The sequence below is a fragment of the Halichoerus grypus genome, chromosome 13 (assembly GCF_964656455.1).
Source record: "Halichoerus grypus chromosome 13, mHalGry1.hap1.1, whole genome shotgun sequence".
Classification (NCBI taxonomy): domain Eukaryota; kingdom Metazoa; phylum Chordata; class Mammalia; order Carnivora; family Phocidae; genus Halichoerus; species Halichoerus grypus.
In genome coordinates, this window is record NC_135724.1 from 71,931,755 (window position 1) to 71,948,906 (window position 17,152).

The 17,152-nt window shown below is 49.7% G+C and overlaps 1 protein-coding gene across 6 annotated transcripts in view; it reads right to left on the bottom strand.

Moving 5' to 3' along the window:
* Positions 1–17,152, bottom strand: part of LIMK2 (LIM domain kinase 2) — a 56,775-nt gene that overhangs the window by 2,325 nt on the left and 37,298 nt on the right. For 5 of the 6 annotated variants that reach the window (XM_036074546.2, XM_078060756.1, XM_036074547.2 and 2 more), the window contains 13 exons: positions 14,082–14,217; positions 13,296–13,405; positions 12,510–12,698; positions 11,193–11,298; positions 10,640–10,836; positions 8,786–8,972; positions 7,861–7,947; positions 7,069–7,200; positions 6,851–6,907; positions 4,726–4,791; positions 3,618–3,792; positions 2,821–2,876; positions 1,688–1,845 (listed from right to left, as the gene is read on the bottom strand). In XM_036074546.2, the coding sequence (XP_035930439.1) occupies positions 1,688–1,845; positions 2,821–2,876; positions 3,618–3,792; positions 4,726–4,791; positions 6,851–6,907; positions 7,069–7,200; positions 7,861–7,947; positions 8,786–8,972; positions 10,640–10,836; positions 11,193–11,298; positions 12,510–12,698; positions 13,296–13,405; positions 14,082–14,217 (1,656 nt within the window). The remainder of the gene's footprint in view (positions 1–1,687; positions 1,846–2,820; positions 2,877–3,617; positions 3,793–4,725; positions 4,792–6,850; positions 6,908–7,068; positions 7,201–7,860; positions 7,948–8,785; positions 8,973–10,639; positions 10,837–11,192; positions 11,299–12,509; positions 12,699–13,295; positions 13,406–14,081; positions 14,218–17,152) is intronic. The other variant, XM_078060755.1, reaches the window with a different exon arrangement.

A 17,152-nucleotide genomic window follows, 5' to 3' on the forward strand; every position in this document is an offset into this window, starting at 1 on the left:
TGAGCCAGCTCAGGCTTACTCCTCCATCTCCTCCATGTTTTTGTTTAACCATCCTGTCACCTTCTCGGCAAGGCCCACTCTCACCACATTTAAAATTACAACTTGCACCCTACACATCCTCTTTCTTCAGCTCTGTCTGGAGAGCTGGAAAGTCTTTTTTCCATATCACTTGTCACTTCCTAATATTCAATGAAGGGTATTCTATCTATTGTTTATCATCTCTCCTTGTGAGAATGTGAGTTCCAGGAGGGCAGGCAGCTTTGCTTTGCTCAGCCAAGTGCTCAGGACAGTGTCGAGCACAGGACAGACACTCAGTCTGTATTTTTTGAGTGAATTAAACACAGACATTTAAAATGACTAGGAAGGGATATTAGCAAACAAATACTGTGTAGCTTCACATTTTCTCCTCATGCTCTTACTCTGGTGTTATTGAAGGACTGCAGTCCTCTGGCCCATGAAAGAACAAAATGTAGAGCCTCCCAACTCTAATGTGGACCTCTGGAAACCATTCTGAAATAAAGGCTATGTGCCAACTGGTTATCTTGAGGGGATGGAGCAGGAGAGTGAGAAGAGCTGAGGGGTACAATGGTTAGATGATTATAGAAAACATGCACTTTCTGTGCTATATATTTTAGTCATATATGATTTTTTTTTAAAGATTTACTTATTTAAATAATCTCTATGCCCAACGTGGGGCTCGAACTCACAACCCTGAGATCAAGAGTTGGACGCTCCACTGACTGAGCCAGCCGGGTGCCCCTTGAATTTGTTTAAAAGAAACAGGATTTTTGAGAGCAGAAAAACACACACAGATTCTAGTTCTCTAATGCACAAACCTGGAAAAAACTGGGGTAACGTTGACAATAATGAAAACCATAGTTTGAGATGAATAAAGGCCACTTAAAAATTTTTTCTTTAAAGGAGATGATTAGCTAAATGCATAAAGATGCTCACTGTAGTAATACCTGTAAGGAGAAACTGAAAAAACCTGAGTATCTACATTATGTATATTTTTTATTTATTTATTTTTTTAAACATTTTATTTATTTATTTGACAGATAGAGACATAACGAGAGAGGGAACACAAGCGGGGGAGCGGGAGAGGGAGAAGCAGGCTTCCCGCCGAGCAGAGAGCCCAATGTGGGGCTTGATCCCAGGACCCTGGGACCATGACCTGAGCTGAAGGCAGACGCTTAACGACTGAGCCACCCAGGCGCCCCTACATTATGTATATTATGTATGTTCGGACAGTCTCTTGAACTGAATTTCACATAGTCAACAAAAATGATAAACAGGAAGACTGGGTAGTAACAAGGAAAATGCGGGCAAAATATAAAACTTTTCTTTATCTGAGATTATAACTATATTTGTTTGGACATAGATAGGTGAACATGAGGAACACTTATTCTGTTAGAATGGCATAGGTTTGGGTGAATTTTCTTCTGTTACAATTTGTTTTCATGGCTGTGTCTGTGTTATATCCGGGTCACTCACGGCTATGCCCTTGTCCCCCCAACCACCCCACCAGGCATATCAGAGTTGGTAGAGTGGCTTCAGTGGTGGACAGCGCATCCTTGAGCTCAAGGCTTTTGCCGCCTCTGTACCTGGGAAGGGCTTGGGGACGGCGGAAGGCTGGGGCACGCATCCCAGGCCTGTGGGAGCTGGGGGAAAGGGGCGGGATACCAACCTGCTCTCGGGCTCCAGTTTGCAGCAGATAGCTGCCAGGGGGAAGAAGGCTGGGGGGCAGTCTGTGGGGACAAACTTTTCCCAGAAAAGCTTCACGTTGAGGCCAAAGTCCAGTGTTCGGGGCAGGCAGTCAGGATCTGCATACACCTGCCCGATGATCTGCAGATGAAAAGATGGCTGGTCAGGAATGGACTGTGGTGGGTTCGGTCACAGGGCAGTGGGATACTGGTGTATGGACAGGAAGGATGGGCAGAAGAGGGAGGTAAAAACCAAGGTTAGAGAGCTGTCCCCCATGCCCAGATCTCACGAATCCAGACTTTTCTCTCAACTGAGAGTCTGGTTACTGAGGAGGGTTTAGAAGAGGCTTCACTGCAGCAGAAGCAAGATGTTCCAAATCTGGAGAGGCAGCTCCACACATCCCACTCTGCCCTGCTGTGTCCCCTCGTGTCTATGTCCCTTGCCAGAGTTCATAGGGTCTGATTCATGTCTGAAACCTTTCAGTGCCAGCTTAGTGCTTTGCACACAGTAAATGCTCAACTGACTTTTATTAAAGAAAACAATTTTTAAAAAACCCTCCTTCATTATTCCAACTGTCCCTTGTCTCTCCTCTACCACTCACCATTTGTAGGAGTTACAAAAGACTTTGAACATATGTGTTTGACTGAGTGCTTCCAGACACACTGAGCTAAGCTCCTAATGGCAGAGATCTTTCTAAGACTCACTCTACCCACCCCACCGTGCTCAGCCCTGTGCTAGACAGACTGACACTTGCTACAGTGGCTACTTCCACTTGTAGGGCTGACGGCCACGGGACTACTAGGGCCTGGGGACGGGGGACCAGAGGGAAAGGTTGCATCCGGACCAAGAGCTAGACGGACAACCGTAAGGACACTCATCTGCCCCTTCCTGGCTGTGGGACTAAGAGCAAGTCGCTGCCCCTTTCTGAGACTCAGTTTTCTCACCTGAAAAAACCCTGCCCAATCCTTCTCATGGGACCCATGAGACTCAAATGTGTCTCGCGTTGATTTTATGGTGAACTGCCCATCATTAGGAGGAGCAGTCCCAGTTCTGGGGCAGGGCAGAACTACTAGGCCCGCTGCCTCAGGCCTGGCCTCTGTGCTGGCTGGAGCTCACCTCGCAGAGAACGATCCCAAAAGAGAAGACATCCACCGTCTCATCGTAGCTCTTTCCTTGGGGAACACAGGAGAGTAGGCTGTTAGGTTTGGTCTCTTATCTGCTCTGTACTAAGTCTGGGGCCAAACCAGGCCACAGCCAAGAACCAGGGCTAGAACAGGCTCTGCAGGGATGCCGTAAAGGCTGCCCAGGAGAGGCACCCTCTGAATATCATCTTTCCTCAGCCCTGGGTGGGCTGCCTCAGAGAGATCTTATAAAACACACTGCCCAAAATGAAACTGCATGGGACAGTGAAAGAGAACTGGATCAAGGTTCACCTGGACTCTGTCGTTAGCTAGTTGTATGTTCCTGGGCAAACCACTGAACTTCTCTGGGCCTCAGACTCCAAAAAAGGGTTGAATCAGGCCATTTCTGAGGCCTCACAACCCTGTTCATTTCAAGAATCCTAGCCAGTATCTCTGGTTGGTTTGAGTATTATCCACGAGGGGGCACCATACTTCAGTTCTCAGCAGGGAGAAAGAAAAGGCGAAATCTCTGGCAATAAACAGCCTGAGTTCTCAGCTATCCTTGGGGCACAAAAGCCGCAGTCAGACCTCACCCTAGGCCCAGGAGCTCAGGGAGGAAGGAATTTATGAGGTCCAGTGTGGCAAGGGATAAAAATCATCTAGCCATCAGCTATGGGTACCTGGCCTTACTTCACAGGCCTCCCCTGAACACCCAGGACTCTGCTCCAAGATGTGGCCCCCAAACTCCCCTCTTGGGGCATGTCCCCTCCATTGTCCAATGTCAGGACTCACCGTTCAGCATCTCAGGGGCCATCCAGTAGGGGTTTCCCACCACTGTATAGCGCTTCTTGCGGTCATTCTTACGCAAGGTGCGTTTCTTGGTGGTAGCCTTCTCCACTGGGGGCTTTTTCCTCTCCTCAACTATAAGCCGTGACAGCCCAAAGTCTGCCACCACCACAGTCTTGTCCTGGTAGGACAAGGGCCAGGTCAGGACTTGGTGAGGACATTCCCAAGAGAAGTCATTGAGAAGGGGAGAAAAGTTAAGTAGCAAAGGGGAGTCACAGCTAAAGTGCTCTCTGGCAGACAAGGCTTGGTTATTTGTTTTCTAACAGTCTGGTATCTGCACAGCAGAGTCCCCAGACCTGGGGGTGTTCACAGCAGAGCCCCTGGAGCCTGGAGGGATAAGGCTCTGGGACCTAGAGAGTGGAACTCAGAGGCAGAAAAAGGGATTTCTTTTTTTTTTTTTAAATCCCATTCTGCCTTGTTCCCCAAAAGATTTAAGGCATGGCTAGAACCAGGATAAGACAGAAAAAGATAAGGTAGAGGTAGTTAGTGGGGGGACTTGGGGGAGATAAGCTCTTCAAATAGCTACAGGGCAGTCATGTGGAAAAGGGTTAAGATTATTTAGTATGGACTCAGAGGGAAGAGCCAGGGCCAGTTAGTGGACACCCAGGGAGCTAGACTGCAAGCTAGCAGGATAAATGACATGCTAACAACCAGAGCTGATGGGTGGTGGGGAAAATGCTGACCCCAAACTGGCCACTATACATTTACTAGCTCTGTGGCCTCAGAGTGAGGCCTCAAGGTGCCACAGTTGTAGAATAGGGTCTGTAGTGAGCTGCATTACAGAACTACCATGGGGTGAAACCAGGAAAAACACCAGGGCTCTATATATAGTTAAGGAACTTCTGGAGCTCTCTCTAACCAAAGGATTTCAAAGGCTGCTACTGGGAGTTGGTGTAATTGTGTTTACATGTGTTTGAGAGCCCCCAGAAGACAGAGGAGGGCATCAGGTATGGCAGGAAAGGCAAGACAGGAGCCTTAGATGGGGAACAGTCAGTCTCCTTTGTGACCAGGCAAGAGGGCTGGCCCTAGGGAGACCCAGGGTGGTGGGACATACCAGCTTGATAAGGCAGTTGTGTGAGTTCAGATCCCGGTGGATGATGCACATGGAGTGCAAATAGGCCTGGAACAGAAGTACGAGCTGAGGCCAATGGCCAGTAATTTAAGCAGATGCAGACTCCACAACTGGGGGCCTGCTCTTCTCCCAGGCCATCCCTATTCAGCTTCAGAACCCAATCTGGACCCTAGGGCTAGGGCCGCCTGCTGTCACTCCCTTATCCCAACACCAACAGAAAGCCAAAGGCTGCTTGGGCTTCCTCTCTCTCCCTGCTACCACCTTCTGACCATCCTTTGTTCACTGACCCCAACCCAGTGGCTGCTCTAGACACTCACTGCTCCCTCCTAAAGTCCCCAACTCTATGGGCCCAGGTCCTTGCATGCCCCCAGCCCCTCTACCCACTTTACATAGATCCAGGCCACCTGAAGTGAGTGCCCTCAGATGCACTGCTCCTAGCCCCCTTCACTGCCATCCTCACCCCAATCTCTGGCTTCAGCCACCCTGGATCCTTCCTGCCTGTGATAGGGGAAGAAGTGACCTCCTCCTGGCCAGCTGGTTCCATATTCCTGACATTCTCCTTCTCTGAGACTTAGCATACTCCTTGCTCTTCCCTGTCCACACTTTAACTTCTTCCTCTTCCTACCCCAGTGTTTTCATGCAAGTCTCTGTTTACTATTCTGCTTCCGGCCCCCCTAACATCCAGGCCTCTACTCCTGGCTCTTGTCACTCTGCAGCCACTTCCTTTTCTTTCTCTTCCCTTCCCCAGCCAATGTGGAAGGAGCTCCCTACGTGCCCCCCTCCAGTCCTTTCTAATACTGCTTCCATCCCCAAGGCTCCTGGCTCTGCTCACATACCCAGGGAGCTCTTCCTGAATGCTGTAGCTCTTGTGACCTGCCTGCCTGTCCTTTCTCCCAAGACTGCCCGCACCTCTCCCATGCTACCTGTTCCTGAGACTCTTGTGTGCCTGCATTTTCCTTCCAGCCTCCTCAAAGCCACCTTTTCTACACATGCTGACCCCCACACATCAGCCTCAGGCAACACTAGTTCTTCCCAGACCTGTTTCCCCAACACTGCTGCCCCTCCAAACATCTGGTAAATGACACCACCATTCTTCTAGGTACCTCAAGCCACCCCTACTCTTTCTCCTCCTACCTCTGCTCCCTTGCTGCCAACCAGTCTCTCTGCACCCCGCCTCCCAGTCTCCCGTCCCCACAGTCATACCTTAATTCCATACCTTAATTCAGAAACCTGAAATGTTTCACTAGCCCCACCCCTGGTCTCCCTGCCTTCAGTTCTCCTAACTCGACCGCCATCTACTGACCGCACCGGACCCATCTTCAAAAAAACAGCTCTGTTCACAAAACTTTCTTGCTTAAGTATCTTTTACACCTGTCTTTTTGGCTTCCTAAGTAAAGTCCAGACTCAGACTCTCTCCGAAACACAGAGATCTTAATGTACCTCCAGACTAACATAGTCTTCATGGGCCCCACATGAAGGCAGTGATTAAAATCTCAGGTTTGGGGGTCAGACTGACTAGCCTAAGCTCCTTGCCCTGTCCCTTTCTAGATCAGCTTCTCATCTGGAAACCGGGGTTGTCGTGAGGAACACATACATACATGTTAGTCCCTCAGCTCAGTGCCTGGCATATAGAAAGCACTCAGCAACGGTCACTGGTATTACTACTATAATTGGTCTCATTCTTTCCCAGGTGAAACAGACCTCAACCTTGGGGTCTCTCTGCCAAGAGGAACTTTTATCTAATTCTGACCCATCCTTCAGGCTTAACTAGAACACATCTCTCCCTTCTCTGATTTCATAGGCAGTGAGGTTCTCTACTTGCACCAAGTTCCCACAGCAGCTGGACACTACTAGTTTGCCTTACCCACGCCCTGTTTGCCCTTGAAGATTTAGAACCCATTGAGAGTAGGTTGTGAGCTAAGAAAAGGCAACTGGGGGCAATTTCACAGGCACCGAAAGAAGCTCAATAAGCAGCTGCTGACCGACCCAGCCCACACAAGCTGCCCAGGCTGGGGTCTCTGCCTTCCAGTACCTGCCAGCAATCCCCACACCTATCCTGACTCCCCACCCCCACCTTGCCACCACTCCCACCGCTGGCAGAACTCACCATTCCAGAGGCGATGCCTTTGGCAAATCTGACCTTCTGCTGCCAGGGAAACGGGTCCTATGGGATGGGGGAATGCCCATCAGAGGCTGTGGGGCCCTGTCCCATTTGGGATCCAGGCTCATGGGTCAACATGGTCTGCCAGCGAACCCCCCCTGCCTATGCCCAATTCTGCTCAGCATGACCCTTTGCAGGCAAAGCAGCAAGGGTGGTATGCTCACCACACTGCGCAGAAAGTCCTTCAGCGTGCCCCCCTCAATGTACTCTGTCAACAGGTTCAGCTTCTTGTCCTTGTATAGCACACCAATGAACTTGAGCACATTGGGGTGGTCCAGGCTGCGCATCACCTTCACCTGGGGGTGGTAGAGGCCAAGGAGGGTGGATGGTTACTTCCCACTGTGTCTTCCTCACCCCCTTTCCTCCAGGGAGTCAGTCTGACAAGTGTTACCTGCATCTCCTACCTCCAGTCTTACATGATGGGGATGCCTCACAGGCCTCACCCTTGGGATCCTGCCTTTCTGGGAATTTTATTGGGGGGAACTGGAATGGGAGGGTCTGAGAGTGAAACAAAGGCCTGGAGGGCAATACCCAGACCATGGGAGTACCAACTGAAGGAATGGAACAACTTGGGAGGTGTGGTAAAAACTGTGTAAATGCTCCACAGGGGTGAGAGTTCTCTGGGAGGCCCCACTCCAGGCTCCCTTAGCAGGGTGTTCAGGTGGTGAGTGTAACTAGTTGTCCTAAACTGGTCTGTTTTCATGTCCATTACCCCCATTAGCTGTAAGCTCCTCTGAACCACATCCAATTTGTTACTGTATCCCTTGTACCCAGATCATGCTGTCTTTAGTAAATGTTCATTGAACAGATAATTAGGCATTCCTCTAGAGCTCTTTTCTGCTCAGCTTTTAAGAAAGCAATTCTAAAATAAGTTTCCTCCTGAAACTGTTTAGTAAAATCTTCCCTCTTCCAACAGTGAAACCAAACTCCTAGCTCCCACCACCCCATCTTCTTACCTCAGTCAGAAAAGTCTTCTGTGTTTCCTCATCACACCGAATTAACTCCTTCATGACCATCACTTTGCCAGTGGCTTTGTGTGTTACCTAGTTACAAAGAAGGGCAACTATTACTGGTGCAGAGTTCTGGGGAACTGTGTGGAAATATATGCAACTGGCCATCCCATCCCCTGGAAGACATACTGAGCCAGATCAGACTGACAAGAGTTCATGTGTAGAAGACACAGCCATGAGGCAACAGGGGCCTCAGAGGGGAGCATACCCTCTTCCTTGGAGAGCTGGGCATGCACAGAGGGGAGGCGAGAATGCAGAAAAGGGAAGTATAGGAGGCAGGAGGGGACACTGGCAAGCCAAGCAGGGGCTCTGGTCATCTGACACAGGAATGAGTCCCTTGGGTGAACAGAAGTCTGGGGACAGGAGGGTCAGTGCCACAGACATGCACCAGGAGCTGGGTGGGTCAGGGTGAGCTCTCCAGCCCCAATGCCCTGAAAGCTGAGACACATGGCTTACCTGACCCCCCCTCCCAGCTCTCAGCAGAGGAGGAGGAGGAGAGAAAGAGAGAGAGGTTAGTCCCCAAGACTGTTTGTCAGGGAGGCAGGGACAACTCCCCCGTGTGCTCCCTGCAATATGCCCAGCACTGAGGCCTCAGGGGACCTAAAAGCCTCCGCTGACTGGAGGTAGCAGGGCTGTGGGCACAACTCATCCCAACCTAGGTCTCTAGGTCCACCAAGCTCACTGCGACAGCAACGCTGCCCTTAGGTGGCCTAGGAGGGCAGGAGTGTAGCCCTCACACCATCACCTGCAGCCAGGAAGGGGGCCTGGTGTCCTGTAGGGTGTGGAGTGAGATCATGTCATGAGAACTCCCCGAAAGAAGGTGAGAGAGGGGTTGGGGGCAAGGAGCAGAGCAGCTGCTGCCTGTGCTCACCTTGATGGCCTGCCCAAAGAAGCCCTTCCCCAGGACCTCCCCGTGGATCAGGTCACATGGCCGGAAGATCTGCTGTGAATTGCTGCTGGAACAGCGGAGCGATTCTGAGCGGCTGATGTCACGACTAAAGAGCAGGGGCTCCTTTGGGGAGCTGGGGCCAGGGGACTTGGAGATGCTGTTACTGCGCCTGAAGATGAGGAAAGACGAGGGTAGGGCTAGGGTAGTCCTCAGAGACCTGCCAGTAAAACCCTGGAGGTAGAAACCTCAAGGCCACCCTACTACCCTATCCACCCCAATGTCTGTAGTTCAGGTGCTATGATGAGGGGAGGGAGCTCTTACGTCAGACAGATGTGCCATTCTGGGGCTGCAAACATCAGTAGTTTATTTAAGAATCAGAGCAGGAAGCCTGAGCACTCACCTGGAACGACTACTAGCCTATAGTGCTCAATATATAACAGCACTGGAAGATGGTCATCCCACCACCTCCCAGGTCTGCTGGAGTGACAGCCTACCACCATCCAAAAAATGACCAAATAGGATTCTGGCTATTTTGCTCACCTTTCTACCTGTCTACATTTCCCGAATTTTAAAATAATAAGCATGTACGATTTTTACAGCAATAACGCCAGTGTACTTACATTTTTAAAAGCAGCCAGTAATAGTAATGGTTGATAACTGTTACTGACCTCCTGAAGAAGGGACAAGAAGGCTGAAGTCCACAGCACTGCAGGTGAATTGCAACCCTGCAAACTTCTCTCCGGCACATCCTATTTCACTTGGGCTACCCAGAAAGGACCGCCCACAAGCTTCTTAGCCCTTGCTCTTTTGCTTTGCCTCTCACCAACCGTGCCCACAGAAGCACACAAGGTGAGCTGCCGTCTCTCCTGCATGATGGCCTTCCAGATATCTAAGCAGCTCTCTGGCCAACTGCCTCCCCCCTCCCCCGCCACGTTCTCAGGCCTTCCCTGCCCTACCTCTACCAGCTCACTTGTGCCGAGGCCAAGAGGGCAGCCAGAAGTTCATGCCAGCAACCTGTGGGGAGGGCCCTGTTTCCAAAAGATGCCAGGCAAGGGCCCTGAGTGATTTAGTCTGTTTGATCAGGAGGGCAGATAGAGAACTTGACTCCTAGAGATATTAACAACACCTCACTTAGTGCTGACCCTTTGCTGGCACTGTGCTACTTTGCATCCCTTTCCATACTGAATCCTTAGATAACTGGTGAGACAGCCACCTTTGTCTTACAACCCCACTTCACAGATGCAGAAACAGAAGCTCAGAGAGATGATGTGATATGTGAAGGGAGAGAGCTCAGCTCAAAGGCATGGTATAGGTGTGTCCATCTAGAGAGCCACTGCTTCAGACTCCTTTCAGTCTCCCCACTTGGCACCTGCATCCAGGGCAACCACTCCCTCCTGTTGGACCTGGACAACCCTGAGGTTTTGACCACTGGGCCCTCAAATCTAAAACAGCTTGCATTCATCTCTTGCTTTATAGTTTTCAGTGTTCTTATTTATACTTATTAATCCTCCCTGTGCCCCTACTCCAGCCTCTGAGCCCTGCACCTCCCTTTGCTGGTCCTTTAGGGGCCGGCATTGCTGCCTTCTGTCTAGCTCAGGAGTTCAGTGGACAGGGGCTGATTCTCTGGTTTCTAAGGAAACCTGGCAGACAGCTGGGTCAGATCACGCACAGGCCCTGGCTATGAACTGTGATTCCTATGGGGGTAGCTGGGTCAGCACAATCCTCATGGCCCGTCCCTGGCTGGCGGGTTCCCTTTCTGCTGGCCTCCCAAAGCCAGTTCAACCTCATCTGAGGGATAGGCATGGGTCAGCATGGAATCAGGATAGGAGGTAGCACCTCAGGGAGCGTCTCCTTAGTGTCCCTTCCAGATTCTCCTTGGTGTCCAGGGTGCTGAGGGTATGGGAGTGTCCGGCATTCTGCATGTGGGGGGAGAGTCGTGCATCCAGCCGCAGCTGGTCCAGGCGCTGAGAGACAGGATCATGTTCAATCAAGAGCTGAAGCGTCTGGCTTGTCTGGTTAATTGCATCCTCTACCTGTAGCCAAGAGCAGTGTAAGGCTGGCTCCCACAGGCTGTCCCAACCCAGGCCACCCGTCAGCCCAGATGATCCAAGCACAGTATGGCCAATGTTCAACTTGGCTAATGGTGGCCTCCAGCTGCCAGCAGCCCCATAGTGCCCTCTCCCTGGCATCCTGTCAGATATCCCATCTGTCAGGCCATCCCTGCTGTCCTGGGAATGTGCCAGGCTGATACAGGAGGTCACCAGTGGTCACAGGCTCAGTGGCAAGACAGAGATAGACTGGGGGTGGAGAAAGGCAAAGGCCACAGCCTGATGTCCCAGAGGGTCTGTTCCATGTCCCACACCCACGACAGACTGGACACACATTGTACCTCTTCCACTCGGAGTGTGCGGACGGGGATCCCATTGATCTCCAGGATGCGATCCCCGGGGTGGATGGCGTTGCGGTTGCTGGGACTGATGTGCATCCGGTTGACCCTGGGCCAGACAAGAGTTGGGTCAGGATGAAGACATCCTAAAAATGCACCTGACCAATTTCACTTGTGCAGGAAGGCTCACCAGGCGCCAGGCTCCTACCAGCCCCCAAAACCCAGACCACTCACAGGGGAAACGCAATGCTCTTTACAGGGTGTCCTGTCTCAGTGAAGGGCACCCCCTCTCACCCAGTGGCCTACGCCAGAGACTTGGATGACATCTTCCCTATCTGGAGTTCTCTCATGCACCCCAACCCTCACTGTCTTCGAAAATCCTGCCTTCACTTCATCACCATAGTTACCAACACCTCTCATCTGATCTTTCAATAGCCTCCTAAATGGTCTCTACACTACCAGGCTTGCTCCTCTCCCATCCAACACCCATCCCAGCAATCCTTCTAGAATGCTAACCTGGTTGCATCACCTTGTTGCTTATCCCTCAAAAGACCTGCTCAGTCTTCATAATCCCTACATGACTTAATAGCCCCCTTTCTGGCTACTCCCAACCACCCAATCTATACCAGACACAACCACAGACTCCCACCCCTGCACTGAACACAATGCCCTCCCCTCTTCATCTAATGAGGTTTTAGTGCAGATCTCACCTCTTGTTGACTTCCCCAACCCTCGTACCTCTCACCTATACTGCAAGTACCTAGTGCTCAGCACACAGTAAATGCACAGTCACTATTTATGGGGCTGGCAACCACAGGTGCCTCATTAATGGTATTAGACAAATACAGACTCTTTCCCCATCTGGTCTCTGGCCTGGACAGAGGATGAAGTCTTAACTTCTTTCTTTTCCTTCCTCCATTCATTTACTCAACCAACAAAACAATAATCAATGAACATGTACTACATGCCAGGCACTGTTCTAGGCCCTGGGCATGCAGTACTGAACAAGATTAAGTTCCAGAAGGAACTCGTCAGGAAGACAGATGATAAACTAATATACATAATCAAGCCAGATAATTTCAAAGAACACACGATCTGAAACTTCATGCATGAAAGGTGAGCCGTTCTGGCATTAAGTATCTGGCGGGAAGCAAGCTAGGCAAAGGGAAGAGTAAGTGCCGAGGCCCAGGTGGGGTTAGAGCATAGTGAGCTCCAGGAGAAAGATAGGAGATGAGGGTGAAGGGAGCTCTGCAACCCCTGAGGCCCATCCAAGGACTCTATGTTAAGAACTCCTACTCTAGGGGTCCTCAAAATACTCACTCTTTTACTTGCACAGTGGTGGCATAGTTGGAGCAGACACTTTCCACGGACACGGAGAAGCCCCGTCTGCCCTCGGTGGTGGCTGGCATGGAGATGTGTGTGACGGAGTAGGGCAGCTGGTCCTGAACAGACTCCGTGGAGAGCCTCTCAAACATGGGTGCCAACACCACCTCATTATGGCACTTCCCACTGGGAAGACGAACATAAAGGGGGCTAAGATCCTGGAGCCCCACCTGGAAGCCCCAGCAACCACTGCACCACGTGGCTTCAGGCAATAGTACCCACATTCCCACTATTACCATCCTTGCCATGATTCCAGTTGGCTGCTCAGAATGAGGAGCCCAGGGTCCCTGGGGTAGGCTGGGAGTGTGGGTGCGATGGCCTGGGTTCTCTTCGCTCTGCTTTTGACTCTCAGTAAGAACCAAGTCCCTTCCCCCTCTTTGGGCCTCAGCCTTCTTTGTCAACTGAGGCAATTGGACTGAGTGAGCTTTAAGGGGCTTTTGCCTTTAATTTTCTGGGATCCTTCTCCGAGAGCACCTTCCCAGCCATTCTCTCCCTCTGGGAGGACTGCAGGGCAGAGTGTCATTATTCTCACAGTAGAATAGAGGACAGAGGGCAGAGAGATGTTAACTGTCTGCTTACAGATTACCGAGGTGGTTACGGGCATTGCGATGATAGGAATCCAGTGCTCTGATACCTTCGTACTGTTTCTGCCCAACTCACACTGCCATGCCATCTGTTTCTCTCTCTTGGCCACTCTTAGGGGGAGGATGGACACCACCTTACCAGTAGAGGGTGGAGTGCTGCACCAGGGCATATGCATCCCCATCTTCAATGATCACCTTGCAGCTCATACAGGCAAAGCACTCTGGGTGGTACTTGAACTCCCCGGCCACCTGTGAGCAGATAGGGAGAAGGGTAGACAGATGACAGACAGAGGAAGTGAGCCGTCACTGCTGGAGGGTAGGGGTAGGTGAGTGACCTCCAATCAAGGATCTACAGGTCCCAGTCACAATCCACCTTTGCACTCCCTGCCCTAGAGCTTCCAGAGGACGAGTCAGATTGGTGCCTCCCTGTCATTTCTGAGATTACAAAAAACTGTTTTGGTCTCAGCCATGACAGCAAGTCGCCAGAAGTCATCATCCCCACTAGAAAGGCACAGTTCCTCCAACGCAGGGTTGGCAAATCTGTGACTAGGCTTAAAGCCCATTTCTGGAGCAGGTAGGTGGAACCACTCTCTAGCAGCCCATTCCAGGGTCACCTTTTCTGATTCTCTGCACACAACTTGGGTGTATCCTCCTCAACCTGTAATGCTCTCCTCTGAGGCCTTAATCCCATTGTACTGTGTCTCCTCCCTGCCCACCCACCCACCCACCCACTCCCAACATCGGACTGTTAAGTTTTTAAGGGAAGGATCTTACCTGGCACTTAACTGGTACTCAACAAACATCTATTAAATGACTGAAGAAATAAAAGGGGAGGCCTTGGCTGATGGAAGACTAGAAGATGAAAGGCAATGGGGAATCAGAGGGGCCGTCAATGGACTCTGATGACCAAGAGGGTCTCACTCACCATGACAGGCCCTGTCATCAGCAGAGAGCACCCATGGCAGAACTCTCCAAACTTCCCCCAGTAGTCCTTGTGGCAGTAAAGCTTCCCATCCTTCTCATAGTACCAGTTGGTGAGGGAATCCTGGCATTCTGAACACCTGAAAGACAGGAGACAAGAAATTCTTCTGGATCCTTGGAACCAGGATACACAGGCTGTCTCTGGCTCCCAGGTTTAACAAAATGGACAGACCTCTCTTTGATCCAAAGCCAGGATGAGGGAAAGTTACAGTTTACTGCCATCCCCCCAAAGGAAGTTGATTCAGCGTCAAGAAGATCCCAGAAACCAGTTCTGTATTGCCTGCCTCACCTAGCAGACCTTAACCTTTTTGGGTCTTGAAGCCCTTAGAGAATCTAGTAAGGGTCAAGAAGCCTCTCTCAGGGACACCTGGGTGGCTCAGTCGGTTAAGCGTCTGCCTTCGGCTCAGGTCATGATCCCAGGGTCCTGGGATCGAGTCCTGCATCAGGCTCCCTACTTCTCCCTCTGCCACTCCCCCTGCTTGTGCTCTCTTTCTGACAAATAAATAAAAATCTTAAAAAAAAAAAAAAGAAGCTGCCCCTCTCAGAAAAAGGCATATACAAGGAAAATGTGCTTATTATTTAGGTATGGTGTGTGTGTGTGTCAAGGACTGAAACCTAGTCATGGCCCCAGTTAAGAACCTCTGGTCTAGACAGGTATCTTGATGAACCAAAGAAGCTCAATCTCACCTCTGTTCAAAAACCTACCCATCACCATCACCATTGCTGATGTAACATTCTTGTGAAAAAATTATGTTAAGCATTAAGAAACAATCAGGCAAATCCAGAATGTGGGTCATTCTGTAAGACTACTGGTCTTGACTCTTCCAAAAAGTTCATGTCATGAGGGGGAAAAAAGTACAGGGATTAAAAAAGCCCAGAGACACAGCAACCAAATGTAACACTTAACCTAGGATTCAATTCTGGATTGAAAAACAGCCATGAGTGACATTTTTGGAACAACTGAGGAAATCTGAATTTGGGCTATACACTTGATTATATTGTGAAATTACTATCCATTTTCTTAGGTGCAGTAACGATACTTTGGTTATACAGAATTTTTAGAAGAAACATATTAGAATAAGGGTGAAAGTCAAAACATCTACAACCTACCTTTTCATAGTTCAGCAAAAATAAAGTACATTGTGTGTGTTGTGTGTAAATACTTAGAGAGAAACTGGCTCAAAGTTAACAAATCTAGGTGAAAGATACATGGGTATTCTTTGAACTATTCTTTCAACTCTTCTATATATTTGAAAATTTTCAAAATAAAATAATGGGGGGGGGCAAAATTCCATTAGCACTGTGGGAGATACATGTTAGACCCACAACTCCTTTCTCCTCCAAGTTATCTGGTTGTAAAGCTCCACCCCTCAGGTTAGGTGTGCTCTCAAGCCAAGTCTATACAAGATAAGCTCCTCCTCATTTCTGAGCTTCCCAGCACCCAGAGCTAAGGGCTTCCTGGCCTGCGGAGCCCATGCCATCTTTCCAGTGAAGACTCTCTTCTTGTTGTCAACACTTTGTACCACCCATCCTGGCCACATCCTTGCTTCTGAGAGGCAGGATGGAGTGGCCTCTTAGTGTGAATCCTGACCCTGCCAACTCATGTCATCTTGGGGAAGTTACCTCACTTTTTTGCCCCAGTTTCCTCATCTGTAAAATGGACTACTGTGAAAATGAAATAACATGTATCAAACCAAATAGATATTTATATAAAAGGCTAAGTACAGTAGGAACTCAGTGTTAATTGCTCTTAAAGATGATAATGCTAGCTGTTCACATTATCTGCCACTTCCTCCACTAGCTGGATAGCTTTGGACAACTTCTCTCAGTCACTTTTCCTCCTTGACAAAATATGACTAATAGCATCTTACTACAAAGAGCACTGTGAAGACTAAGAGAGCTACTATATGAGGAAAGCCTTTTGCAAACTGTGAAGAGCAAAGCAAGCGTATTATTATAGTAGCTTGCTAGGCACTGCAGATATAAAAGATATACAAATTTAATGAGTTGGGGAAGAGAAAGTCTAAACAAAACTTAAAGGTGAGAGGTCACAATGGGCGCCACTACTTCTGGGCACTGCAGGAGGTAGAGGAGGGAGACAGGAAGGAGTTGAAGCAGCTGTGGAAAGCAACTGAGCTAGGGAGGTCTAGAGAAGCAGGGCCCTGAGAATCTCTTTATGGAGTATCCAGATCCCCCTGCGTGTTCAACACTGATGGCTTCTGCCACCAGTCATTCCTATCCTATAGCATTTCCTCGTTCTTTGGATGCTGAACTTCAGGGACTTCAAGAGTATGGATATGAAGTATCTAGAATGGCGCAACTGGAACCATGAATTATAGGAGGTGGCGGGGAAGACCCTGTTCTGGGCATGCAGTTCAAATTCCTTTCAATGTAAAAGGCATGCTAGGTGAGCTCCGAATTGGGACGAGGCCTGGTTCAAGTTCTTGGGAGCTATATGCCCTTGCACAAGGCCCTTTCTCTCTCTGCATATAGTTTCCCCATCTGTAAAATGAGGTAATTAGACTATACCCCATATCCCCTTAATTCTGTGCATATCTAGGTCTTTCCCTACATGATCCAAGGTTCAAATCTCAGAATCACCACTTACCACCTAACTGATCTTGGGCTGGCTACTTCACTTCTCATTTGTGCAATGGCAACATTACCGCCTACTTTCTGGGTAGCAGTGAGGACATTAAATCCAGTTCTGAATGACTGTGGAGCCTAGCAAAGGATAGAACTAGAAGCAGGGGCTTCCTTCTTGCCTCCCAGCTTCTGACTTGAAGCTCTTAGGTACCTGTCTTTCTCCTTCACTAGACTGTGAACTCCTTGAGGACAAGAGCAGTGTCCCATTTACTGTTGGTAGATTCAGCACCTAACAAAGGGCCCAGCAGAGTAAGCCCTTTGCCAAGGTTTCCAAACTGAAAATGGTGGGAGTAGCAAGAACCAGCAGTCCAGATGGGAGCATAAGCGTTCTGTGGCTCACGGTCACCAGGTCCTGCCCTTCTGCTATCT